Below are 20,510 nucleotides of genomic sequence, written 5' to 3' on the forward strand. Positions count from 1 at the left end.
AAGGTGTGCAGGGTACAGGAGCAATAACAGGCCTCCCCGCTTCCTGCAAAATTCACACACCAGCCTTCCTTTGGGAGCCCCTGCCAGGTGCTAATAAAATGCCCTTTACGGCTCAGCTCAGAGCAGTCTGTCAGAATTACCCGCAACATTTGGCATTTTAACAAAGCATTTTCATGCTCAACACCTCTGATCTCATCTCCAACCACTCCCAGCTTGGCCTCACTGACTCAGCTTCAGTCACGCCAGCCTCCTTACTGTGCCTCGAGCTCTCCAAGCACACTTAGCCTCAGGGCCTTTGCACTGGCTGTTCCGCTGCCTGAATGCTCTTCCCCCAGATATGCATGTGGCTCGCTCCCTCTCATCCCTCACTTCAAGACTTTGCTCAAATGTCTTCTTCTCAGGCAGGCCTTCCCTGACCAATCCCACCTCCCTCCCCTGCACCCCACCTTCACCTCCTCTGCTTTGATTTTCTGCACAATGATCACCTACTAACACACTATATTTCCTTACTTAATTCATTTAGTATCCATCTCCCTCCAAAACGTCAGCCTGGGGCTTCATGTTATTCCCCCACTGTGTCTTCAGACACCTGGCACAGGACAGGCGTTCATTGAAAAAAGGGGACACCTCATTCCCTCTGCACAGCCAGCCCATGAGACAAGCACCTCAGTGCTGAAGTGCCTTCAGCCGGTGAGGAAGCCGAGGCCCAAAGCCTCAGGGCCTTGCCAAGGTCACAGAGCTGGTCAGCAGCTCCAATTCTCACATGGTCTGACGCTGCACCTGGGCAAGCCAGTGGCGTCACTCTGCAGTAAGTGGGCCACCCACGGCAGTGCCCAGCACACAGAAGGTGCTCTGAGGTCTCCTTCCTCCCTCTTGGGTTCAGGCAGGACCCTCCCTCTGGCATCCCTCACCTCCTGGGAGCTGTCATACTGTGTCCCCCACTGACACCCCCAGAAGCAAATGCTGGGAAGCTGCCCCATGACACCGCTGTCTCCCCATCCCCGGGTTCTGCCCAGCCTCTTATCAGGAGAACAAGCGGACACTTGGATTAATTTCCAGGCCTGTTCAGAATTATGTTTTCCAGGAGAGAACCAGACAGACGCAGGCAACAGGCCTTTGAACAAATATTTCCCCAGAAAGTGCTTTATTCAGTCCCTTGTCTCACCCTTTTAAACATTATATGTTTTCTTAGGAGCCCAGGATAAAAGAGGGGCCCGATAAGGCATGGAAGCTGGAGAAGAATAGAGGGCATGGAGTGGAGAGCCTGGGCGGGGCTGACAAAGGAGGCGGCTCGATGCAGGCTCAGAGGCAGGGCCGCAGATAAGAGCGCCCGAGAGAGCGAGAGAGCGGGCGGAGGCGGCGGACGAGGGAGAGCAAACTCGATCCTCAAATCAGCACTTGTCCTATTTTATAGGCGAAATGTAGATCAATAAATTACACTCACGTTTGCAGGTTTTACATGCTGACTCGGTAACCTTGTCAACAGTGATCCGTCGGGGGAGGCCAGGAGGAGCCCAGGTGGGCAGGGCAGAGGCCCATCGAGGAGCCCCAAGGGGCACAGCCATGCCCCCTTTTCCAAGGAGGGCTCAAAGTCCAACTTTCAGAGGTAAGAAGCTGCCTCGCTGGGTGACCTTGGGCAAGTCACCTCCTTTGTGAGCCTCAGTCTCCTCATCTGTCCGCAGGCACCATGGTGAGAGACTGGCATGTGTCAGGCACTGCGAGGGTCCCGAGGGAGAATGGGTGTTACAGAAGCCTGGGGAGAGGGGAGGAACTGGCCCAGACGTTCGGAGCCAGCCATGCACCTCTCTCACACACAGGAGGTGCGGCAGAGGCTCATGCACAGCCTTGCTTGGTAACCCACACCACGGCCCCAAGGTAGGAAGCTGGAGCCCGATCCTCAGATGAGAAGCTGCCCCTCCGAAGCTAAGGAATGTGCCCGGGCTCACACACAGGCCCACCCAATGGCAAGCCGGGCTTCCTCTGTGCCACGGTGCTGTCTGTGGGCCAGGACACAGGCAATGCTGACCCTAGGTCACACCCAAATGTCCAAGGGGCAGGGAGAGCTGGGAGCAGCCCAGGGAGGCTGCGGGACCCAAAGGGGCCAGGCTGAGGGTGGGGCAGGGCGGGCTTCCCCAGGGCTGGGGACACGCAGCAGGCTGGGCCAGGGCCAGGCATCCTTGCCAGTGGGCGGGAGGCCGCAGCAGCACGAGGCTACTGGAGTGTTCATGTCATCATAACAGGACTGTCGGCTAACGAGCACCTACTCTGTGCCAAGCACTTCATGTGGATTATTCACTTCTCCCTCACACAATAATCCCATGAAGCGAACACTACTTATTACCTTCATTTTTCAGATGAGGAAATGGAGGCCCAAGAATACATGGAAACAGGATGACACAGCAAGTGGCAAAATGAGATTTGAACCCAGGTCTGTCTGGCCCAAGCCCCTGAGCCCTCTCACCCTCTGCTCCCTCCCCACCTGGCACACACTGCGTGTCCATTCCCAGCCTCTTGCCCTTTGCCTACACCATCCCCGCACCCAGGAAGCAGCCCGGATGGGGAGCTGAGAGTCCCTGTTGCAGGTCTTTCCCCACCACATCCCTTGGGCGCCACTTCACATCTATGAGCCTCGGTTTCTGCATCTGTTCAATGGGGGCTTAATTAGATGACCACTGCTGCACTCACGGGTAAGGACAGAGGGGCCTCCACAAGGTGGGAGAAACAACATCCGAAAGCCCCTTCTCCAAAAGCCGACAATCCTCACACAGGCAGGGGTGGGTCTGGGAAAACCTCAGTGTGGCGCCTGGGGTGTCCGTAACTGCACCCCATGTCCTGATGACCACATCACCAGGAGCACTGAGTGCCGGCAACGGGGCGTGGCTAGGCTGAGAAAATTAACCATGGTGTCTGCCCAGTGCGCTCTCGAGTCAAGTTAATGTGCAGTGCTGTGTGTAATATATTGCGCTATATTAATATAATATGATATAATGGGATGTATTACCATTATTGAACACATGAGCCGATAAAAGTCACATCACCATCTTTCCCCATAATTTATATCACAGCCAGGCCAGGGCCAGGCTGGCAGCCCCAGGCTGGCATAGAGAAGGCCCTCCTGGGGCTCTGGGGGCTTCCACTGGGGAAAGGGAGCCTGACCCCTGGGAGGGGGGCCAAAAACCAGCTGGGAAGGAAGATGCAGGCAAGGCTAGGTGACCGGCCAGGCTGGGGGTGCTGAGCTGCGGCTGGGGATGCTCAGTCCCCTCTCCCCAATGCCAGTCCTCGTTGCACTTGGCCCCACTGCAGTATTTGACCCGGGTAGTCCCTTCCTTGCTTGGTGGTCCCACTCCTGACACTCCTGGTCCCCTCCTTCCTCTCAGCTTCCTTTGCTCGTCCTGCCTCTTGTCCCTGATCTGACCCTGGTGGCCCCCAGGGCTCAGCGCTCCCTTCCCTCTGTCTGCCTCTCCACTCACTCGCTGGGGCCTGGGATTGCCCTCTCAGGGGTTCACCAGATCTCACCACGGCAGGCGAGGAGACAGAGCATGCACCCCTGAGCTCCAGGCTCCCATCCAGCTGCTGCTCCCCTGGGCTATCCAATGGGTGTCCCAAACTCAGCAGGTTCAAAGTCCTTCCCCGCCAGGTAACTGCTACTCTGCCTTCCAGCTGTGCAGGCCAGAGTGTTGACAAAGTCCTTGAGTCTTTTTCTCACACATCCCAAACATGATTTATCAGCAAATATTGTTGGCTGTACTTGAAAAGAGATCCAAAATCCAACCACGACTCACCTCCTCCATCAGGACCGCCCAGGTCCACAGCTCCAGCATCTCTGGCTGGGCTATCACAACAGGGCCCTTAGCCTCCTGCTGGTCTCCTGCCTCCCACGCTTGCCATTCCCACACACATCCACAGTGCACTCCCACCTGGCAGCTAGAGGAACCCAATTAAAACCCAAGTGACACCACAGGGCTCCTATCTTTAAGAGGATCCCAGCCGGGCGTGGTGGCTCACGCCTGTAATCCCAGCACTTTGGGAGGCCGAGACAGGCGGATCACGAGATCAGGAGATCGAGACCATCCTGGCTAACCCAGTGAAACCCCGTCTCCACTAAAAAATACAAAAAACTAGCCAGGCGAGGTGGCGGGCACCTGTAGTCCCAGCTACTTGGGAGGCTGAGGCAGGAGAATGGCATGAACCCGGGAGGCAGAGCTTGCAGTGAGCTGAGATCCGGCCACTGCACTCCAGCCTGGGCAACAGAGCGAGACTCCATCTCAAATAAAAAAAAAAAAAAAAAAGAGGATCCCATCATGGCCAGGCATGGTGGCTCATGCCTATAATCCCAGCACTTTGGGAGGCCAAGGCAGGTGGACCACCTGAGGTTAGGAGTTTGAGACCAACCTTGCCAACATGGTGAAACTCCGTCTCTACCAAAAATACAAAAATTAGCCAGGTGTGGTGGCCGGTGCCTGTAATCCCAGCTACTCGGGAGGCTGGAGCAGGAGAATCGCTTGAACCCGGGAGGCGGAGGTTGCAGTGAGCTGAGATCGCGCCACTCCACTCCAACCTGGGAGACAGCAAGGCTCAGTCTCAAAAAAAAAAAAAAAGAAGAAAGAAAGAAAGAAAGAAAGAAAGAAAGAAAGAAGAAAGAAAGAAGAAAGAAAGAAAGAAAGAAAGAAAGAAAGAAAGAAAGAAAGAAAGAAAGAAAAAAGGCTCCCTTCTCATAGAGTAAAAACCGCAGTCTTTCAATGGCTCCCAAAGCCTCTACATGACCTGCACCATTAGCCCCCTGGCCTCCCTTCCTGCCACCCTCCCCGTCACTCACCCTGCTCCAGCCATTCCAACATCCATGTTGTTCCTGAACAGGCAGGAGCCCACCTCAGGGCCTTTGCACTGTCTGTTTCCACACACTACTTCCTGCAACACCACACCTTTCATTCACGCATCTAGTGAGGAATGTCTGCCTCTCACTGGCACATCAGCCCCCTGAGGGCAGGGGATAGATCCGCCTTGCTCACTGCTAGAGCCCCGGGACTTAGGACAGTGCCTGGCACCCACATCGCCATCTTGCAGGTTCTGCAAATAAATATTAATGACAACTACAAACAGGTGAGCCTGAGCAACGGTCGGCTTTCACCTGCTTCTCATCATCAGGTTTCTTCAAGATTCTGCTGGGGGAAATTTTCTGCTTCCAAAGAGAATTTGGAAACTCCTGGTCTGGTGTGGATAAGGCAGCTGAGGAATGGATGGGCCAAGCAGCCAGCAATTCAGCCAAGAACACAGGCGCCTGGAGGCTGGCCCCTCCCTCCGCCCAGCATGGCCTCAATGGCCCTGGGGCAGAGCTGGCTGCTGAGCACTCAGCCTGCGGGGGGTATCTCCGAAGCCAGGGGTGAGAAGGATCCCAAAGGATCTTTGCCCGATTCCTGGCTGCCTTCCACGGCTGTCCTTGGACACTGGCAGCCCCTGGCTCTGACCTGATCTCTGGTGGTGCCCGCAGGAAGGGGCCCACATACAGGTACTCATGGTAACCTTCCACTCCCTCTAGCACCTGGCAAGGGGGGAGGCAATATGGCTCCACCCCACGATGGACACATTCAGAATATACCTCCTGAGCACCTCTATGCTCCTGGCACCACGGCAAGCACCAGGAGGCCACAGTAAGCAAAAGCAGACAAAGCTGTGAGCTCGTAAAACTGAGTCCAGCAGGAGAGTTGGCCTCCCACCAGACCCACACACCAACACACACAAAATCATGATGTCCGAGAGGCGGTGGGGATGAGAGCCTGGAACAAGGTCCTGGATCTGGTCAGTGTAGCAATGGAGGGCTCCCCTGAGGAGGCGGCATTTGGCTGACATCTGGAAGATAGGTAGGCAAAACCCAGGTGAAGAGCGGAGGGAAGCACATCCCGGACAGAAGGCGCAGCAGGTACAAAGGCCCTGTGGCCAAGGGCCCATGGCAGGTTCAAGAAACTGAGAGGCCAAAACAGAGGATGGGAGACAGAGCATGATGGGCAGGATGGGCCCTGGATACCAGCGGGAGGCCATTGCAGTGGTCCGGGTGAGAGGAGACAGCAGCCTGGACCGGGGTGTCTATGGAGATGGAGAGAAATATGACCCTCCCTCAAACCCTCTGGCTCCTGGGTGTCTCCTTGTGACAAACAGTTGACAAGCCCTTGCCTAGACACTGAGCACACCAAAAACACAAGGGCCTGGAGCCAGGAGACAAGGCTAACAAGTTCTCCAAGGCCAGCTGCATGGTTCCCCTCTGGGCCAAGCCCATTCTTTCAAGAAAACAGGGGTGCTGTGGGTTCTCTAGCTACCTCTGCGGCACAGGCAGGGTGAGGAGGGGCAGGGACCCAGCCCAGAGCAGGAGAAGAAGGCCACCCTGCCCCACTTCTGCCATTGCCACACTCCGCAGCTCCGTGAGCTTGCCACGATGGGAAGACCTGAATTCTAACTCACCGCATGACCTCAAAGCAGCCGGTCCTCCTTCCTGTGCCCCAGGTTTCTCATCGAATAATCCTAACAGCCACTATAATAAGAGTTAACAGCTCTCAAGCACTTATGATGTGTCAAGCTTTGCTCTTAACACTGCTTATGCATTAATTTATTTAGGCCTCACCAGAAACCTGTTGCAGACAGAGCTGCTAGTGCCTAGCCCAGTGCACTGCTGAGGGGACTTGCCCAGAGATACTCAGCTGGTAAGTGGCTGAGCCGGGGCTTGAACCCTCACAGACGGGCTCTGCCTGCCATCACACTATGCTGCCTCCACAGAGAAATAAGGATTGGATGGAATCACCTGAGACCCTCTGGCTCTGTTGTGGCTGCCTCCTATGATCCTCAGCCCAGAAATCCAACCTCCCAGCTTCTCTGGAAGGATGGCAGACCTGATTTGGGGTGGGCCCCTGATTTGGGGTGGGCCCCTGATTTGGGGTGGGCCCCTCCCACAGCCCTTCTACTTCCCTCCACGCCTGCAGAGACCTTCCAATGTCCAGTTCAGTGCCCACAGTGTGCCAGGTGCTGGGGCGTGGCAGAGAACAGGGCAGCCCCTGCCCTGTATTGAGGATCTGCTTCCGCCATCTCCTGGCTGCCCACCGAGGTCTTCTGCTCACGAAGGCACTGGCACCAGCGCCCCCATCCCTCCCTCTCACCTCCCCTCTTGTACCGGTGCACCTCGAGGTCCCCTCTCAGGTAGAGTACCTGCAACCCTCACTCAGGTCTGCTCCAGGGACCCACCTGTGATAGTGCTTTCCACCGTCATCTCCCTTCATGCCACCCCTATAGCAGCCCTTCCCAGTAGGAATTATTACCCGCCACTCAGGGTGAGGACCTGGGCACTAGAGAGAAGTTGCTGTCCTCAGCTGCCAGCAGCTGGTTGAAGCCCAGGCCCACTAATGCCAACCCCTCGTTGATCTTAGCCCTTCCCACCCTGTCCCACCCACTCAGGCCCCTGCCCCAGAATCTTCATAAAAGGCAGAAGGTTGGCAAAGCTCTGCCACCACCAACCCAGGCCTCATTGGGTCCCTGCAGGGGCTGCCTCTGGAGCACAGCCTGCAGAGAGGCCTGCCACCCCAGTCAGCAGGCACAGCCAGGCCTCCCGGGTACCAGCAGACAGTGGGCATCTGCAGAGTACATTCAAAGAGGGGCCTAAAGCCCTGCCCAGTCCTCCAAGACCTCCACAATGCCTGCTGCCCAGTCTCAAAAGCAGATTTCTGTTCAAACCCACCCATGTCTCCTGGAAGGGGGCCTTTAACCATAGACTCTTAACTGTGGAGGGCAGGATTACCCCCTATGGTATCCTTGACTGGGGCCTCTGGCTTCTGCTCGCCTGTCTCCTGCGACAGGCAGCTCACCACTCTACACAGTAGTCAATTCCAGCATCTGCGGCTGCCAGGCTTTCAGGATACCGAGCTGAAGTCTGCCTCCCTGTCACTTTCATGTGGTTCCGAGTTCTCTGGAGCCATGGAGACCCTGCCTGTGCCCTCAGCTGGAAGGACCGCCAAGGCTCTTTGACTCTCTGTTCCATGTACACCTCCCCAGCAGCCTGCTCCCCTTCCCTTGGTGGTCTAGGTCCACACATGTGCACACGGACACATGTGGGACACAGTGGGTCACATGTTCAGGCACAACCGTCACTTAAACCATGGTGTCCCTTGGGAGGCTGAAGCAGGCAGATTGCTTGAGCCCAGGAGTTCAAGACCAACCTGGGCAATACAGCAAGACTGTCTCCACAAAAAATTTAAAATTAGCCAGGCATGGTAGAGAACAACTATAGCTCCAGCTACTCGGGAAGCTGAGGTAGGAGGATCGCTTGAGCTCAGGAGATTGAGGCCACAGTGAGCCATGACTGTGCCACTGCACTCCAGCCTGGGTGAAAGAGCAAGACCCTGTCTCAAAAACAACCACCAAAAAAAAAAACGCACTTGTTGTCCCAAGCCCTCCCACATTGAAGGAAAGCCTTGGCCCTGCGTCGGCTCCGCTGCCTCACTTACCTCTGCTCTTACCAGCCCCACTCCCCCACCGACCTGGCCACACTGGCCTCCTGCGACAGTCCCCAAGCACCCTAAGCATGGCCAGCCTCACAGCGTTTGCGTGTGCAGTGCCCTCTGCCAATCGGGCTTTTCCACAGAATGTCCTCCTTCACACCATTCACATCTCTAATCAAACGTCACATTATCAGAGAGGTTGTTGCTGAACATCTCAGCCACAGCAACCCCGCTCCCTGCCCCCTTACCATACCCCTTCTCAGCCCCACCTTACATGACACGTCTCTCCTGGAGCATGTGTCTGCCTCAGCCTCCCCGCCATGCCTGGGTGCTGGGCTGGTAGCACCTGCAGCCCGAGAGTCCCCCAAGGCATCAGAGATCAAAGTGGTGCCCCTCCCTGGCCCAGGCTGCAGGCCATCTGTCTTGCCTGGCAGCTCTCCTCTGCCCAGCCTTCCTCTAGCTCAGGCCTGGAGGTGAGGAGACAGCAGAAGATCCCCCCAGGGCAGGTTGGGAGTGACAGTCAGAGCCCACAAGGGACAGCCTCTCTCCAGGGGAACCCTGTGCCCCACAGACTACAAGGAGCCAAGCAGAGACAGGGCTCCCCATGGGCACCCTCAGTCTCCCCAAGGCTGGGGGCAGCTCTAGACAATCTGTCTCATGCATCTGCGTATCAGCTGACAGCAGCAGGGGCCAGGGAGGAGGAGACATACACCGACCACACACACACACCACACACACACACACACACACACACACACACCAGGATCCAGCCCTTCCAGGAGCCAGGGCTCTGAGACAGGCAAGGTCACTCAGGCACACAGGTGCACTGAGCATCCCTACACACCCCCACCCCACACACATTCAGGAGCAGCGGCTCAGGCAGGTGTGCCCACATGTGTATGAGGAGCCACTCTTGGACTCATACTCACAGGGCTCTTGGTGGTAAGTACAACCAACCGTGCAAACACACACACAAACACACACATAGAGTCAGCACTGGTGAAGGCAGCATTAAGGAAATGCTATGCATTTTGGGGAGCACGAGAGTGTTCATAACCCACCCCAGATCCTGCCATCCTGCCCCGCTGCCCATCAAGCAGCTGGAACTCTTAACTGCCCACGGTAGGCAGGAAAGTGCTGTCCCCCATCAACACCCCAGCAGGGGACAGCTTTCTGTAGGGCTGGGTCCTGTCCATGAGAGAATCAGCCGGGCAGGGGCAGAGCTCCAGGTGGGTGAAAGCTGATGTGCTGGGTGGGGGTCAACATGGGCAGCGGCCAGGTGGCAGTGGGGATGGAGGAGGATTAAGGTCGCTGGGCACTGGCACCAGCTTGGGGATGCCCAGAGGCTGCCCCCCAGGGCACCATGGGCTGGATTTGGCAGCACTGCCTCTCTCCTCAGTCACCAGCCTGCCCAGGAATTGGCACTCCCTGGGGGAGGGTGCCCAGACCAGGCACACCCCCACCTGTTCCACTTCCTGATTGTCCAGATCTTATTGAGGTTTCTCAATAAGAAAAGGAGCCTCGCCCGGAGATTCTGAAATGGGGAGGCCTCCTCACTCACCCCAAGTTGCACCCAAATAAACGTAGTGGAAGGGGGGACATGACCACTCCTGAGAGCCCTGCTTCAGCCCAGGGAGGAGAGAGCAGTGCCTGTAATTTGTTTTAATAATCCTGCTGAACTGGGAGAAAATTAACAAATGAGAAACCAGCTTGAAATTAATCAAACTTCTCCCTGTCCATCCCCCCACCTTCCATCTTAATGAAGGTTATTTATCCAACGAGTGATAAAACACGGAATTAAATTAAACAGGCCCTTTCTTTTCCTCCTCTCCCCCGCCCCAGGGAGGCAGCATCTCCCTGCTTACAGCTCTATAAGCCATGCCGGGCTGGCGGCCATGGCAGACCCATGATTCCTGGATGCCAATCAGAGGGTTTCCCAGAAGGAGCCCCTCAATTAGTGCATTCCCTGTTTGGGTCTCACTGACAGCTCTCTGCCAAAAATATGAAAGGCAGTTAACTCAACCACCCTCCTGAGGTGGGAGAGAGGGAGGTCCCTGTTGTTGGGTCTTATCGGATGCAGCTGGGGGGACTCATCAGTTTCTCTGTGGGGGACAGAAGGGCCTGAGTGTGGAAGGTGGGGAGTGTGAGCTTCCCCCAAAATGAGGACACTTTAGTGCCCATGGCAGGTTCCAGCTGGAAACTATCCTGGCCCCAGCTTCTTGGTGGGAAGGGGTTGGAGGTGGCAGGAGAGGCTCAGGAAACACCTGTAGTGAAAACAGGACTCAGCCCCCCGCCCCATCCCCTGCCTGGCTCCCTCCTTTGCCTGGGGCCCAGGGCATGAAATACCAAGAATGGGAGTGACACAGATGCCCTCACTGCACCTCTCGGCCAGGGATGCTCCCATACCCCTAACTTCCTCTGTCAGTTCGCTAGGCATCTGCTTCCCCAAACTTCTCTTCCCTGAAGCTTTGAATCCATTTATGTTTTCACCAGGACCGTCTTTTGGAGTCACAGGTTGCTAAACAACTGCTCTCAGGGTCTGTCCTTAACCATTCCCTTTGGTCATTCCCTCTGGCTTTGAAAATTGCAATAATAATGGCCTTCCATTTACAGCTTTTACATACATTTTCTGTTTTCCTTCCTTCCTCCCTCCCTTCCCTTTCTTCCTTCCCTTCCTTCCCCCTTTCCTTCCCTTCCCTCCCTCCCTTCCTTCCTTTCTTTTCATGTATTTCTATTTTAGAGATGTTGCCCAGGCTGGAGTGCAACAGTGCAATGACAGCTCACTACAGCCTCAAATGCCTGAGTTGAAGCGATCCTTCCACCTCAGCCTCCTGATAAGCTGGGACCGCAGGTGCTCACCACCACACCTGGCTAATTTTTAAATTTTTTTGCAGAGATGGGGTCTCACTACGTTGCCCAGACTGGTCTCGAACTCCTGGGCTCAAGTGATTCTCCCACCTCGGGATTACAGGCCTGAGCCACCGCGCCTGGCCATGTTCCCCCATTTAAACCTAACGTCGACCCAGGTAGGGAGATATTTGTCGAAATGCCCACTTTATAAGGAAAACAGACGCAGGTTCTTGGGCAGGGTTTTTCTAGCAGTAACTGGAGGTCCCAGCTTGGGCTGAGGTTTGAGGACTGGGGTGGGACTTGGAGGGAGGATGGGGCTCTGCAGAACTGCCCAGCCCTCTGAAAGCCTCCTCGGGGGCTTTCTGTGGAGCAGGACTGAGGCTGATGACCCTCAGGGAGGAGTGACGGGAGAAGGGAGGAAGGAGAAGCGAGGGAGCAGGGTGCAGCTGAAGGCTCTAACAGACAAATCTGGTCCTCACATGGCAGCCAGGGAGCACTTTTTAAAACGTAAGTCTAATTGTGTCATTCTGCTTAAAACCCTCCAAGACTATCTACTGCACCTGGAGTAAAAGTCCTCCTCTGTCTCAGAGCCCACAGGCCCTGCTGACCCAGCCCTGCCACAGCTTCCCCTCCCCTCTGAGCAACTCCCTTGCTCCTCAGATGGGCCAAAAACATTCCTGCTTCAGGGCCTTTGCATTGGCTGTGCCTGCCACCCAAAACAGCACTCAGCCACCGGGCTGCCTTCCTCACTCACCTGGGTCTGTGTTCCAAAGTCCCCTACCCAGGTCTTCCCTGACTGCCTTGTGTACAAGAACCCTTCCCCCCCTTCACCACTCTCTAGCCCCTGGCCCTGGGCAGGTCCCCTCCACAGCACCTGTCCCCACTCATGTAAATGATTACACCATGTCTCCTGTCTTTCTCCCCTGTCCAGAAGGTCAGCTCTGTGTAGGCAAGGACGGTATGTGTTTGGCTTACTCTGCTGCATTCTCAGCCCAACCCAACATCTGCTCCTAAAAGATGCTCACCAACTATTTGGTGGATATATGAACCAATGGATGTCTCCATGCATAAGGCCATTATCCGGGCCACCATCATCTCCAGGCTGAACTGTTCCATCCGTCTCCTCATCACTCTCTCAGCTTCAGGCTTGCCCTGTAACCAACCCTCCAGTCCACACCCAAAGGAATACTTCTAACTCCCAAATCCAGGCAGGCACCATCCTGCAGGATCAAGTCCACCTTCTTGACCTAAGCCCCCCGATGTCCCCCAGCCCCTCTCCACTTACCCCCTGCCCAACCCTCCCACATGCCACATCTCTGTCACAGACAAGCCCAAGGTCCCACCTGTGCCCACCCTCTGCCCTGAGGACACTGCCCAGCTCCACCTCTGACAAGAGCTGTCCCATGCACACCTCGTCAGAACTGCCCTCATCCTCCTCCCAGCCCCTAGACCCTCGCTTGTACCCCTCACAGCCCTCCCACACCCCAATTCGAGCTGTGGCAAATCACATGCCCGTCACACCTCCCCATCCAGGAAGGACCCAGATTTATTCACTTGGCAATCCTGCCCATCCCCACCACCTGCTCTAGTATCTTGCACAAACTTGGAGCTCCATACATGTTTGCTGAATCAAATGGAATCCATTCAAAACACAGCCCAGGGAGCGTGTCCATTAAGAGGGGCCTTTCCTCCAGGTCGCCAGCATCTCAGGCTGGTTTGAGGACAAACGGACCTTTAAGTGCCACTATTCACTGCACCCAGGAGCAGTTGTCCCCAGATTCTGCTAACCTCTCCTCAGGGGTTGCCTGGGTGCAAAGAGATTCACCATTCATCAGGGTTGAGAGGCGGTCAGGGCCCTGCCTAAATGGCAATGTGCTGCCTCTGGGCCAGCCACCAGCCAGAACAGCAGCTCCTGGCCCACTCCACAGCTTGCATGTGTGCGTGTGTGTGTGTGTGTGTGTGTGTGTGTGCATGTGTGTGGCCACCCCCGTGGGTGAGGACAGCAGGCACAACACAGCCACTGCTGAATTATTTATTCCCTACATTGTTAGCGCAGTAGAGAGAGCAACCTTGTCTCCAGGCTTCAATTAAAATATCACGGCACCCGCACCGTCTGCCCGGCCACATGCCCAGCTCCCACCAAAACTGGCAGGAGCTCATCCTCTGGGAATTGCTGCCCCTTCCCCCGCTCCCAGCCACGAGGCCCTGGTTCAGGACCTTGGACAGCAGCCTCCAGGGGTCTGCCACGAGACACTCGGCAAACCTTTCAGGCCTCTAAAAGACCATTTAGTAAATCGATGCTCTGAAAGAGCCTTTCTAGCTTCCCAAAGGGGCCCCGGGACAAGCCTTGCTGGGTTTTGGGCCTAACTCCAATCCTTTGCCTGCTCCCAGCCCTCCCTAAATAACTGTACAGCGCGAGGCTGGAGGAGGAATTCCAGGTTCTCACCCTAGTTCTTCAGGCTCCAGGAGGAACTGCGGACACATCACACCTCCCTGGGCTCCATTTGTTATCACTCAGAGAATGCAAATGAAGTGGCCAGACTGTGACCTCCACGGACGGTCAATCAGTGGAAAGGGACTTTGAAAAGGTAAAAATGAGGTACCAATGTTGGCTGCACCAGAAGAGGGCTTTAACTATATACAAGTGGGTTTTCTGCGGTCTCACCACCCTTGTCCAACCTGGAAATCCCTGATTCTGGGGCACAGGCTCAGAATGAAGAAAGAGCTGACGGATCCTTCAGGAGCTGGCTGGGTCACAAACTAACTGGGTCACCCACGAGATTTAATTCAACAACCCCCGGACTAGAATATGAGGCCGAGTGAAATCAAAGTGGGCGAGCTGAAAAAGAGCAAGAAATTCTAAACACATGCCGCCTAGAACTGCAGAATGAGCACCGGCTTCAGGGACAGGCAGCGCCGCAGGCCTCCACTGCTTTCTGAGCAAGCCTCAGTCTCCTCTCCTGTAAAATGGGGCCAGTGATACTGACTTCCTAGCGGGTGACTCGCACAAGATAACCTGTGAAAACACCTAGCACATGCCAGACACATAAATCCAATCATTCATTTTATTAAGCATCTACTATGTTCCAGGCACGGGAGACCACAGCAGGGAAGAAGAGAGACACGACCTTGCCTCGTAAAGCTGACACCCCAGTAACCAGGGTTATTCTCTTCAGGATAGCAGAAGAGGGGGCATTGGAGATGGGCCTCAAAACAAATGTGGGATTACCAAAGCAAAGAAAGGTGGCAAGAAGGTACAGTCTCTTTGGGAAAATGATTGGCAGTACCTCCTTAAGCTAATCATTCATGCAACCTACGAGCCAACAATTCCACTTAAAATATGTATATGAGAAACGAGCGTTTACATCCACTAAAGGACACAAATGTTCAGAGCGGCTCTATTCATAATAGCCAAACACGGGATTCAGCCCAAATGTCCAGTGGCAGCAGAAAGGGTAAATAAATTATGAATTACCCAAACAATGATACAATGAAAGAGTACAGGGCAATAGCAGCGAGCAAACCACCAACAGACCCAACTCCAGGGGGTTCTCGCAGACAATGTGAGCAAAAGAAGCGGACATAAAAACCTCACTGCACGATTCTCTTTACATGAGGCTCAAAACCAGGCGACACCAGTACACAGTTAGAAATCAGGCTATTGATTATCCTTGGGGAGGAGAGGATATTACTAGGAGGGGCTCAAGGGAGCTTTCTGGGGCACTGAGAATGTTCTCTGTCTGATACGGGCACATGCGTTTATAAAAGTTCAACGAGTCATGCACCTGAAATTTGTGTATCTTACAGTGTATAAGTTGTACCTCCATTTTAAAGAAAAATGTAAAGGAATGAAAAGGCAGACAGAGCATTCTTCAGGGCAGGTGGACCCTCAGAAGCAGAGGCCCAGCACATGGGAAGCTGGGGGGATTTAGAGACTGGCCTAGGGGGAAATGGAACTGAAAATGGCAGGGCCGGAGGGAGGGAATGAAGATGAGGTGGGCGAGACAGGCTGGGCCAGTCCAAAAGGGCTTCCAAGGCCGTGCTAACCTGGGAGCCTCAGGGGTATCTGCCTCCTTCTACCAGGCCCCCCTGCCATGAACCCCACCTGTCCATAGTGAAGGATACTTGTGAGGTCATCCCTCCCTGCCAGCCTGGCTCCCTGCCCACCGACTCCCTCAGCTGCCACACTGGATTTAAATCCCTGAGTTGAATTTCTGGGGTTTAGGGGGCTTTCATCCTGAGCACGCATGAAGTGAAGCCACGGTCCCTGGCTCCCATGCCTGCAGTTCATCCAGCACCCCAAGTATCACCTGGGACACCTGGCTACCTCCTACAGTCCACCTGCCACATCCACCTCCTCACCCGCCCCCACGGGGAGCTCACCTGAGCACCTGTCTTTCCCAGGATAACCACTCCAATTAGGTAGGGCTTCCCACCTCCTGCTCCTCACCACCCAGCACCCAAGGCTGCACCATCGCATCTCCTCAGGGAGAGAGAGGCCACTGGAAATGCACATATGCAGCCAAGGAAGCAGCCCCAAGACCTCACATCCAGCCACCAGCGAGACGTGGTACATGAAAGATGCGAGGGCCCCCCATGGGTGATGACCTAGCCATTGAATGAATGCCAGGCTTCAAAGACTAATCAAGGATATTGGAAAATGCTCACCACTGTAGTCTAGTGGACAAAAGCTGGCTATAGAACAATATAGATGTTGTGATCTCAATTTGGTAAATTACACAGAAGAAAGGCTAGAAGGAAATACACACACGTATCAAAGCTGTCACCCTGGATAGCAGAATGAGTGAGCAATTTCAATTTGCTTCTTCATGGTTTTCTGTTTTCTTCCAAACCTGCAACAAACATGCTGGCTTTTATAACCAGCACAACAGAAAGGGCCTAAGGGACATCAAGCCACACTCACACAGGGACCCATGGCTGCCTGTTCCGTGCTTAATGGGATAGAGCAAGGGCTGACCCGATTCCAGCCTGCAAAGCACCCATAGGCTCCTGCACTAAGAGCTGCTGGACTAGGAGGACACACTCATGACTTTCAGGTGTGTGCAGGGGCAGGGCACTGTGCTGGGGGCCTGGGACCCTGATTTGAAGCCCGGCTCTGATTCTAACTGGCTGAGGTGGCCCCCCACACATTAACTTCTCTGGGCCTCAGTTTCCTCATCTATAAAAAAGCCATCCTGACCGCGTTGTAGGATTCTTGTGTGGAATGATCAAGAAGTGACTGTGAAAGCTGTAAATTGTGAACTATTTGGATTTATCCCTGAGTTCCCTATTACCATTCTCCACCAGGCCCTCTGTCCCATTGCAGTTTCTACGAAATGCCCAGAAGCCACCTACAGCAGGCATCTGAAAGTCCTGAAAACCGTGGGCCATCCTCACATGCTAATTCCCAAGGTGCACATAAAATATGCATTTTTTAATTGAACTGGAAAGCAAACAAAAGCAAACCCACCTCCTTGTTCAACAGCAAAATTGAGGGCCTGTCGCGATCTTCAGTAAACATTTACCTAATGAATACAACTGTACAAACTGGAACCAAACCCACTAACTTAATCTCTCATGAAGATTAAAATGGTCATGGTTGAATCAGGTACTTGCTGCTAACTTCCAACAGGTTCTCTGCCTCCCTTCTTTTAGGAACTGAGATTTGTTTTCCTATATTGACACCTCTCTGTTAAAACAAATAAAAATGTGTGATTCATCCCTCTAGATTCTGTGGAGATCCACAAAAGAAACAGGTGATGAGGCCAGGCACGGTGGCTCATGCCTGTAATCCCAGTACTTTAGGAGGCCAAGGCTGGTGGATCACCTGAGGTCAGGAGTTCAACACCAGCCTGGGCAACATGGCGAAACCTGGTCTCTACTGAAAATACAAAAATTAGCCAGGCATGGTGGCAGGCGCCTGTAATCCCAGCTACTCAGGAGGCTGAGGCAGGAAACCTTCTTGCTTGAAACCAGGAGGCGAAGAAGGTTGCAGTAAGCTGAGATCGCACCACTGCACTCCAGCCTAGGTAACAGAGCGAGACTCTGTCAAAAAGAAAAAGGTAAGAAAAGTTCTTTAGAAAGGAAGAGGGAGGGAGGGAGGGAGGGAAGGAAGGAAGGGAGGGAAGGAGGGAGGGAGGGAGGGAGGGAGGGAGAGAGAAAGAGGTGACGAAGTCCCTGACCTGCTACATGAGGCCAGGTCAGGATCGGCCACAGGGCCTCCTTCTGGGCATGTCCTGCAGAGATGGAGGCCCAGCCACAGGGCACCACTGGACCAGTCCTGCCCCTCTCTGGCAGGAGGGCAAGGTGGCCACGTCGAGGGAAATTGCAAACACACCTGCCCTTTGATCCAGCCCTCTGTGGGGAGGAGTCTGTCCTGCAGAGACGTGCAAAGTCGCCCATGCAAAGACTTCCACAGCAGCTCTGTCGGAGCCTAGACTGGAAACCACCTAATGTCCATTATGTGGAGACCAGAAGCAGGGGCACTACGCAGCCACACAAAGAAAAAGGTCCTTACACACTGACGAAGCGTGTCCCTGGGAATGCTGCAAGGTCACCCAGCAGGCACTGCAGCTTCGGGGGCATAGAGGCAGCAGAATGCAGGGCCATATATATGCATTTAATCCCCTTCCTACCCTAGGTCGGTGGTGAGGATCTCCAAAGAACCCAGCCTCTGCAAGCGTGCAACACGCAGCCCAGCCCGTGTGTAGGCCTGAGGTTCTTTGGAAGGGTGCACAGGGAATAATGGCTGCCTCCAGGGCCAGGCTGGGGTGGGGGCGTGTCTCTTGGTACCTTGAAGACTGAACCATGGGAATGTATGATACATTCAAACAGTAATACCGTAACTTAAAAGAATGCCCAAAGATTTTGCATCTGTGGGGCTGAGGAAGCCAGGCCTGGGGAACCCAGTCTCCTCCAAGACCACCAAATAAAGGTTCATTCAGGAGAGAAACCTATCTTTTAAGGAGACACTCAGGCACCCCTCCCCAGCACGCACACTCTTTCCCTCCATGAGACCTCAGCACAGGGCCTAGGGCTCCCTGGCCCAGGGCTGGGAGGTGAGGGAGGGAGTCCTGGCCAGGTCCTGTGGGGGTGAGGGAGGGAGGGAAGGCAGGTAAGAGGGCTCCTGGCTTCCCCTTCTTTCCCCCTGTTGGGTTTGTTGTACTTTCCTAATTGATTTTGTGTCTGTGTCCCTGGGATACTTAGGACCATCTTAGAAAACCACTTAAGGAATTTAAAATAATCAAAGTACTTATAAGGCACTTAACATCTCCTCGCACTTCAGGCTTCTCATAAACCTCCTTCCAGCTGCAACCAGAGACCTGGCTTTCAGGAGCTACCACTTCGGGCAGGAAGATACCTTTGTCATGTCCCCAGCTCCTGCCACATCACCCCCTCAGCCCCAGCAGCCTCCCAGGAGCAGAACAGCCAATCTCCACACACGAGCACATCACGCCCTCTCTCCAGGCCTCCAGGCCTTTGTCTGGCTGTTCCCGCCTCCTGGAATGACCTCTCTGCCAGCCAGCAGCCCTCAACCTAGCTCACTGTGTCCTAACCACTGAGTCTCAGCATTCATTCTCCTCTTACAGGAAGCCTTCCCTGACTCCCCCACCCCCCATTTTACATTAATAGACCCTGGCACCTTGTGAAAACCTGTGTTTAACAGGCCCTGGGGGATTCCAACAGGGAGATAGGACTGGAAACCATTCCCTGCGCAGAATGTAGAGAGCAACGGGGCAGCACTGAGAAAGACTGGCAGGCTTATTCCCCACGGGCCTGCAATGCCACATCTGGGCATGCGCCGCCAGGAGCTCCCCCAGAGTGTAAGGACACATCGGCAAGGATGTTGTAGAAACAGAAAGATCACTGTGGAATCACTTGGGTGCCCACGACCAGAGGATGAACAAGTAACTGTACAGGGGCATGGTCATACCGTGGAACATTACACAGCAAAGAAAATGAGCACAGCAACCACAGAGCCACATGGCACTGAGCCAAAAAAGCAAGTGAAACACATGTAACATGATCCTGTTTTTATCATGCATGAAACACAAAAGATAAGCCAGGTACACTGGCTCATGCCTGTAATCCCAACACTTTGGGAGGCTGAGTAGGGAGGATCACTAGAAGCCGAGAGTTCGAGACCCTGTCCCTTCAAAAAAGTTTAAAACTTAGCCGGATGTGGTAGTTCGTGCCCATAGTTCTAGCTACTCCAGAGGCAAGCAGGAGGAGGGTCACTTGAACCCAGGAGGTCGAGGCTGCAGCGAGCCATGATCACACCACTGAACTCCAGTCCGGGTGACAGAGGGAGGAGACCTTGTCTCTTAAAAAGAGAAAACATGCAAAATAAAACTAAATATTATGTGTGGGATATGTATATATATTTTTGTTTTGTTTTGTTTTGTTTTGAGACAGATTCTTGCTCTGTCACTCAGGCTGTAGTGCAAATGGTGTGATCTCAGCTCACTGCAACCTCCACCTCCTGGGCTCCAGTGATTCTCCTGCCTCAGTCTCCCAAGTAGCTGGGATTATAGGCGTGCAGCACCATACCTGGCTAATTTTCGTATTTTTCATAGAGACAGGGTTTCACCATGTTGGCCAGGCTGGTCTCCAACTCTTGACCTCAAGTCATCCATCTACCTCGGCCTCCCAAAGTGCTGGGATTACAGGTATGAACCACTGTGCCCGGCCTGTATTTTTTAAGTGCACAGGAATTAAGAGATTTAAAGACATCTCCAGGATGGGGCAGTGGTTGCCTCCAAGGAGGAAGAGAAGGGAGAGGGCAAGGAGGTGTATGCAGAGGCCTTTGATCATATTTGCAAAGTTTTTTTCTTATTTATTTATTTATAGATGGAGTCTCGCTCTGTCGCCCAGGCTGGACTGCATTGGTGCAATCTCAGCTCACTGCAACCTCCACCTCCCGGGTCCAAGCGATTCTCCTGCCTCAGCCTCCTGAGTAGCTGGGACTACAGGCACGTGCCACCACACCTGGCCAAATTTTTTTGTATTTTCAGTAGAGACAGGATTTCACTGTGTTAGCCAGGATGGTCTCCATCTCCTAACCTCGTGATCCACCCACCTTGGCCTCCCAAAGTGCTGGGATTACAGGCATGAGCCACCGCACCCAGTATGCAAAAGTTTTCTTTCTTAAACAATTTTGAAACTGTTACTGGCAGATATCAA

General features: G+C 54.1%; 1 protein-coding gene across 8 annotated transcripts in view; it reads right to left on the minus strand.

The window, feature by feature from the left end:
- Nucleotides 1–20,510, minus strand: part of GRM4 (glutamate metabotropic receptor 4) — a 125,026-nt gene that overhangs the window by 79,269 nt on the left and 25,247 nt on the right. The window contains exon 1 of one of the 8 annotated variants that reach the window (XM_033216832.1): nt 8,752–8,940. The exons of 6 other annotated variants lie outside the window; for them this stretch is intronic. In XM_033216832.1, the coding sequence (XP_033072723.1) occupies nt 8,752–8,850 (99 nt within the window). In that variant the 5' untranslated portion in view covers nt 8,851–8,940. Of the gene's footprint in view, nt 1–8,746; nt 8,941–20,510 lie in introns of those variants that run through there. One more of the 8 variants, XM_033216833.1, reaches the window with a different exon arrangement.

The sequence above is a fragment of the Trachypithecus francoisi genome, unplaced genomic scaffold (genome assembly GCF_009764315.1).
Source record: "Trachypithecus francoisi isolate TF-2019V2 unplaced genomic scaffold, Tfra_2.0 Lachesis_group10, whole genome shotgun sequence".
Classification (NCBI taxonomy): Eukaryota; Metazoa; Chordata; class Mammalia; order Primates; family Cercopithecidae; genus Trachypithecus; species Trachypithecus francoisi.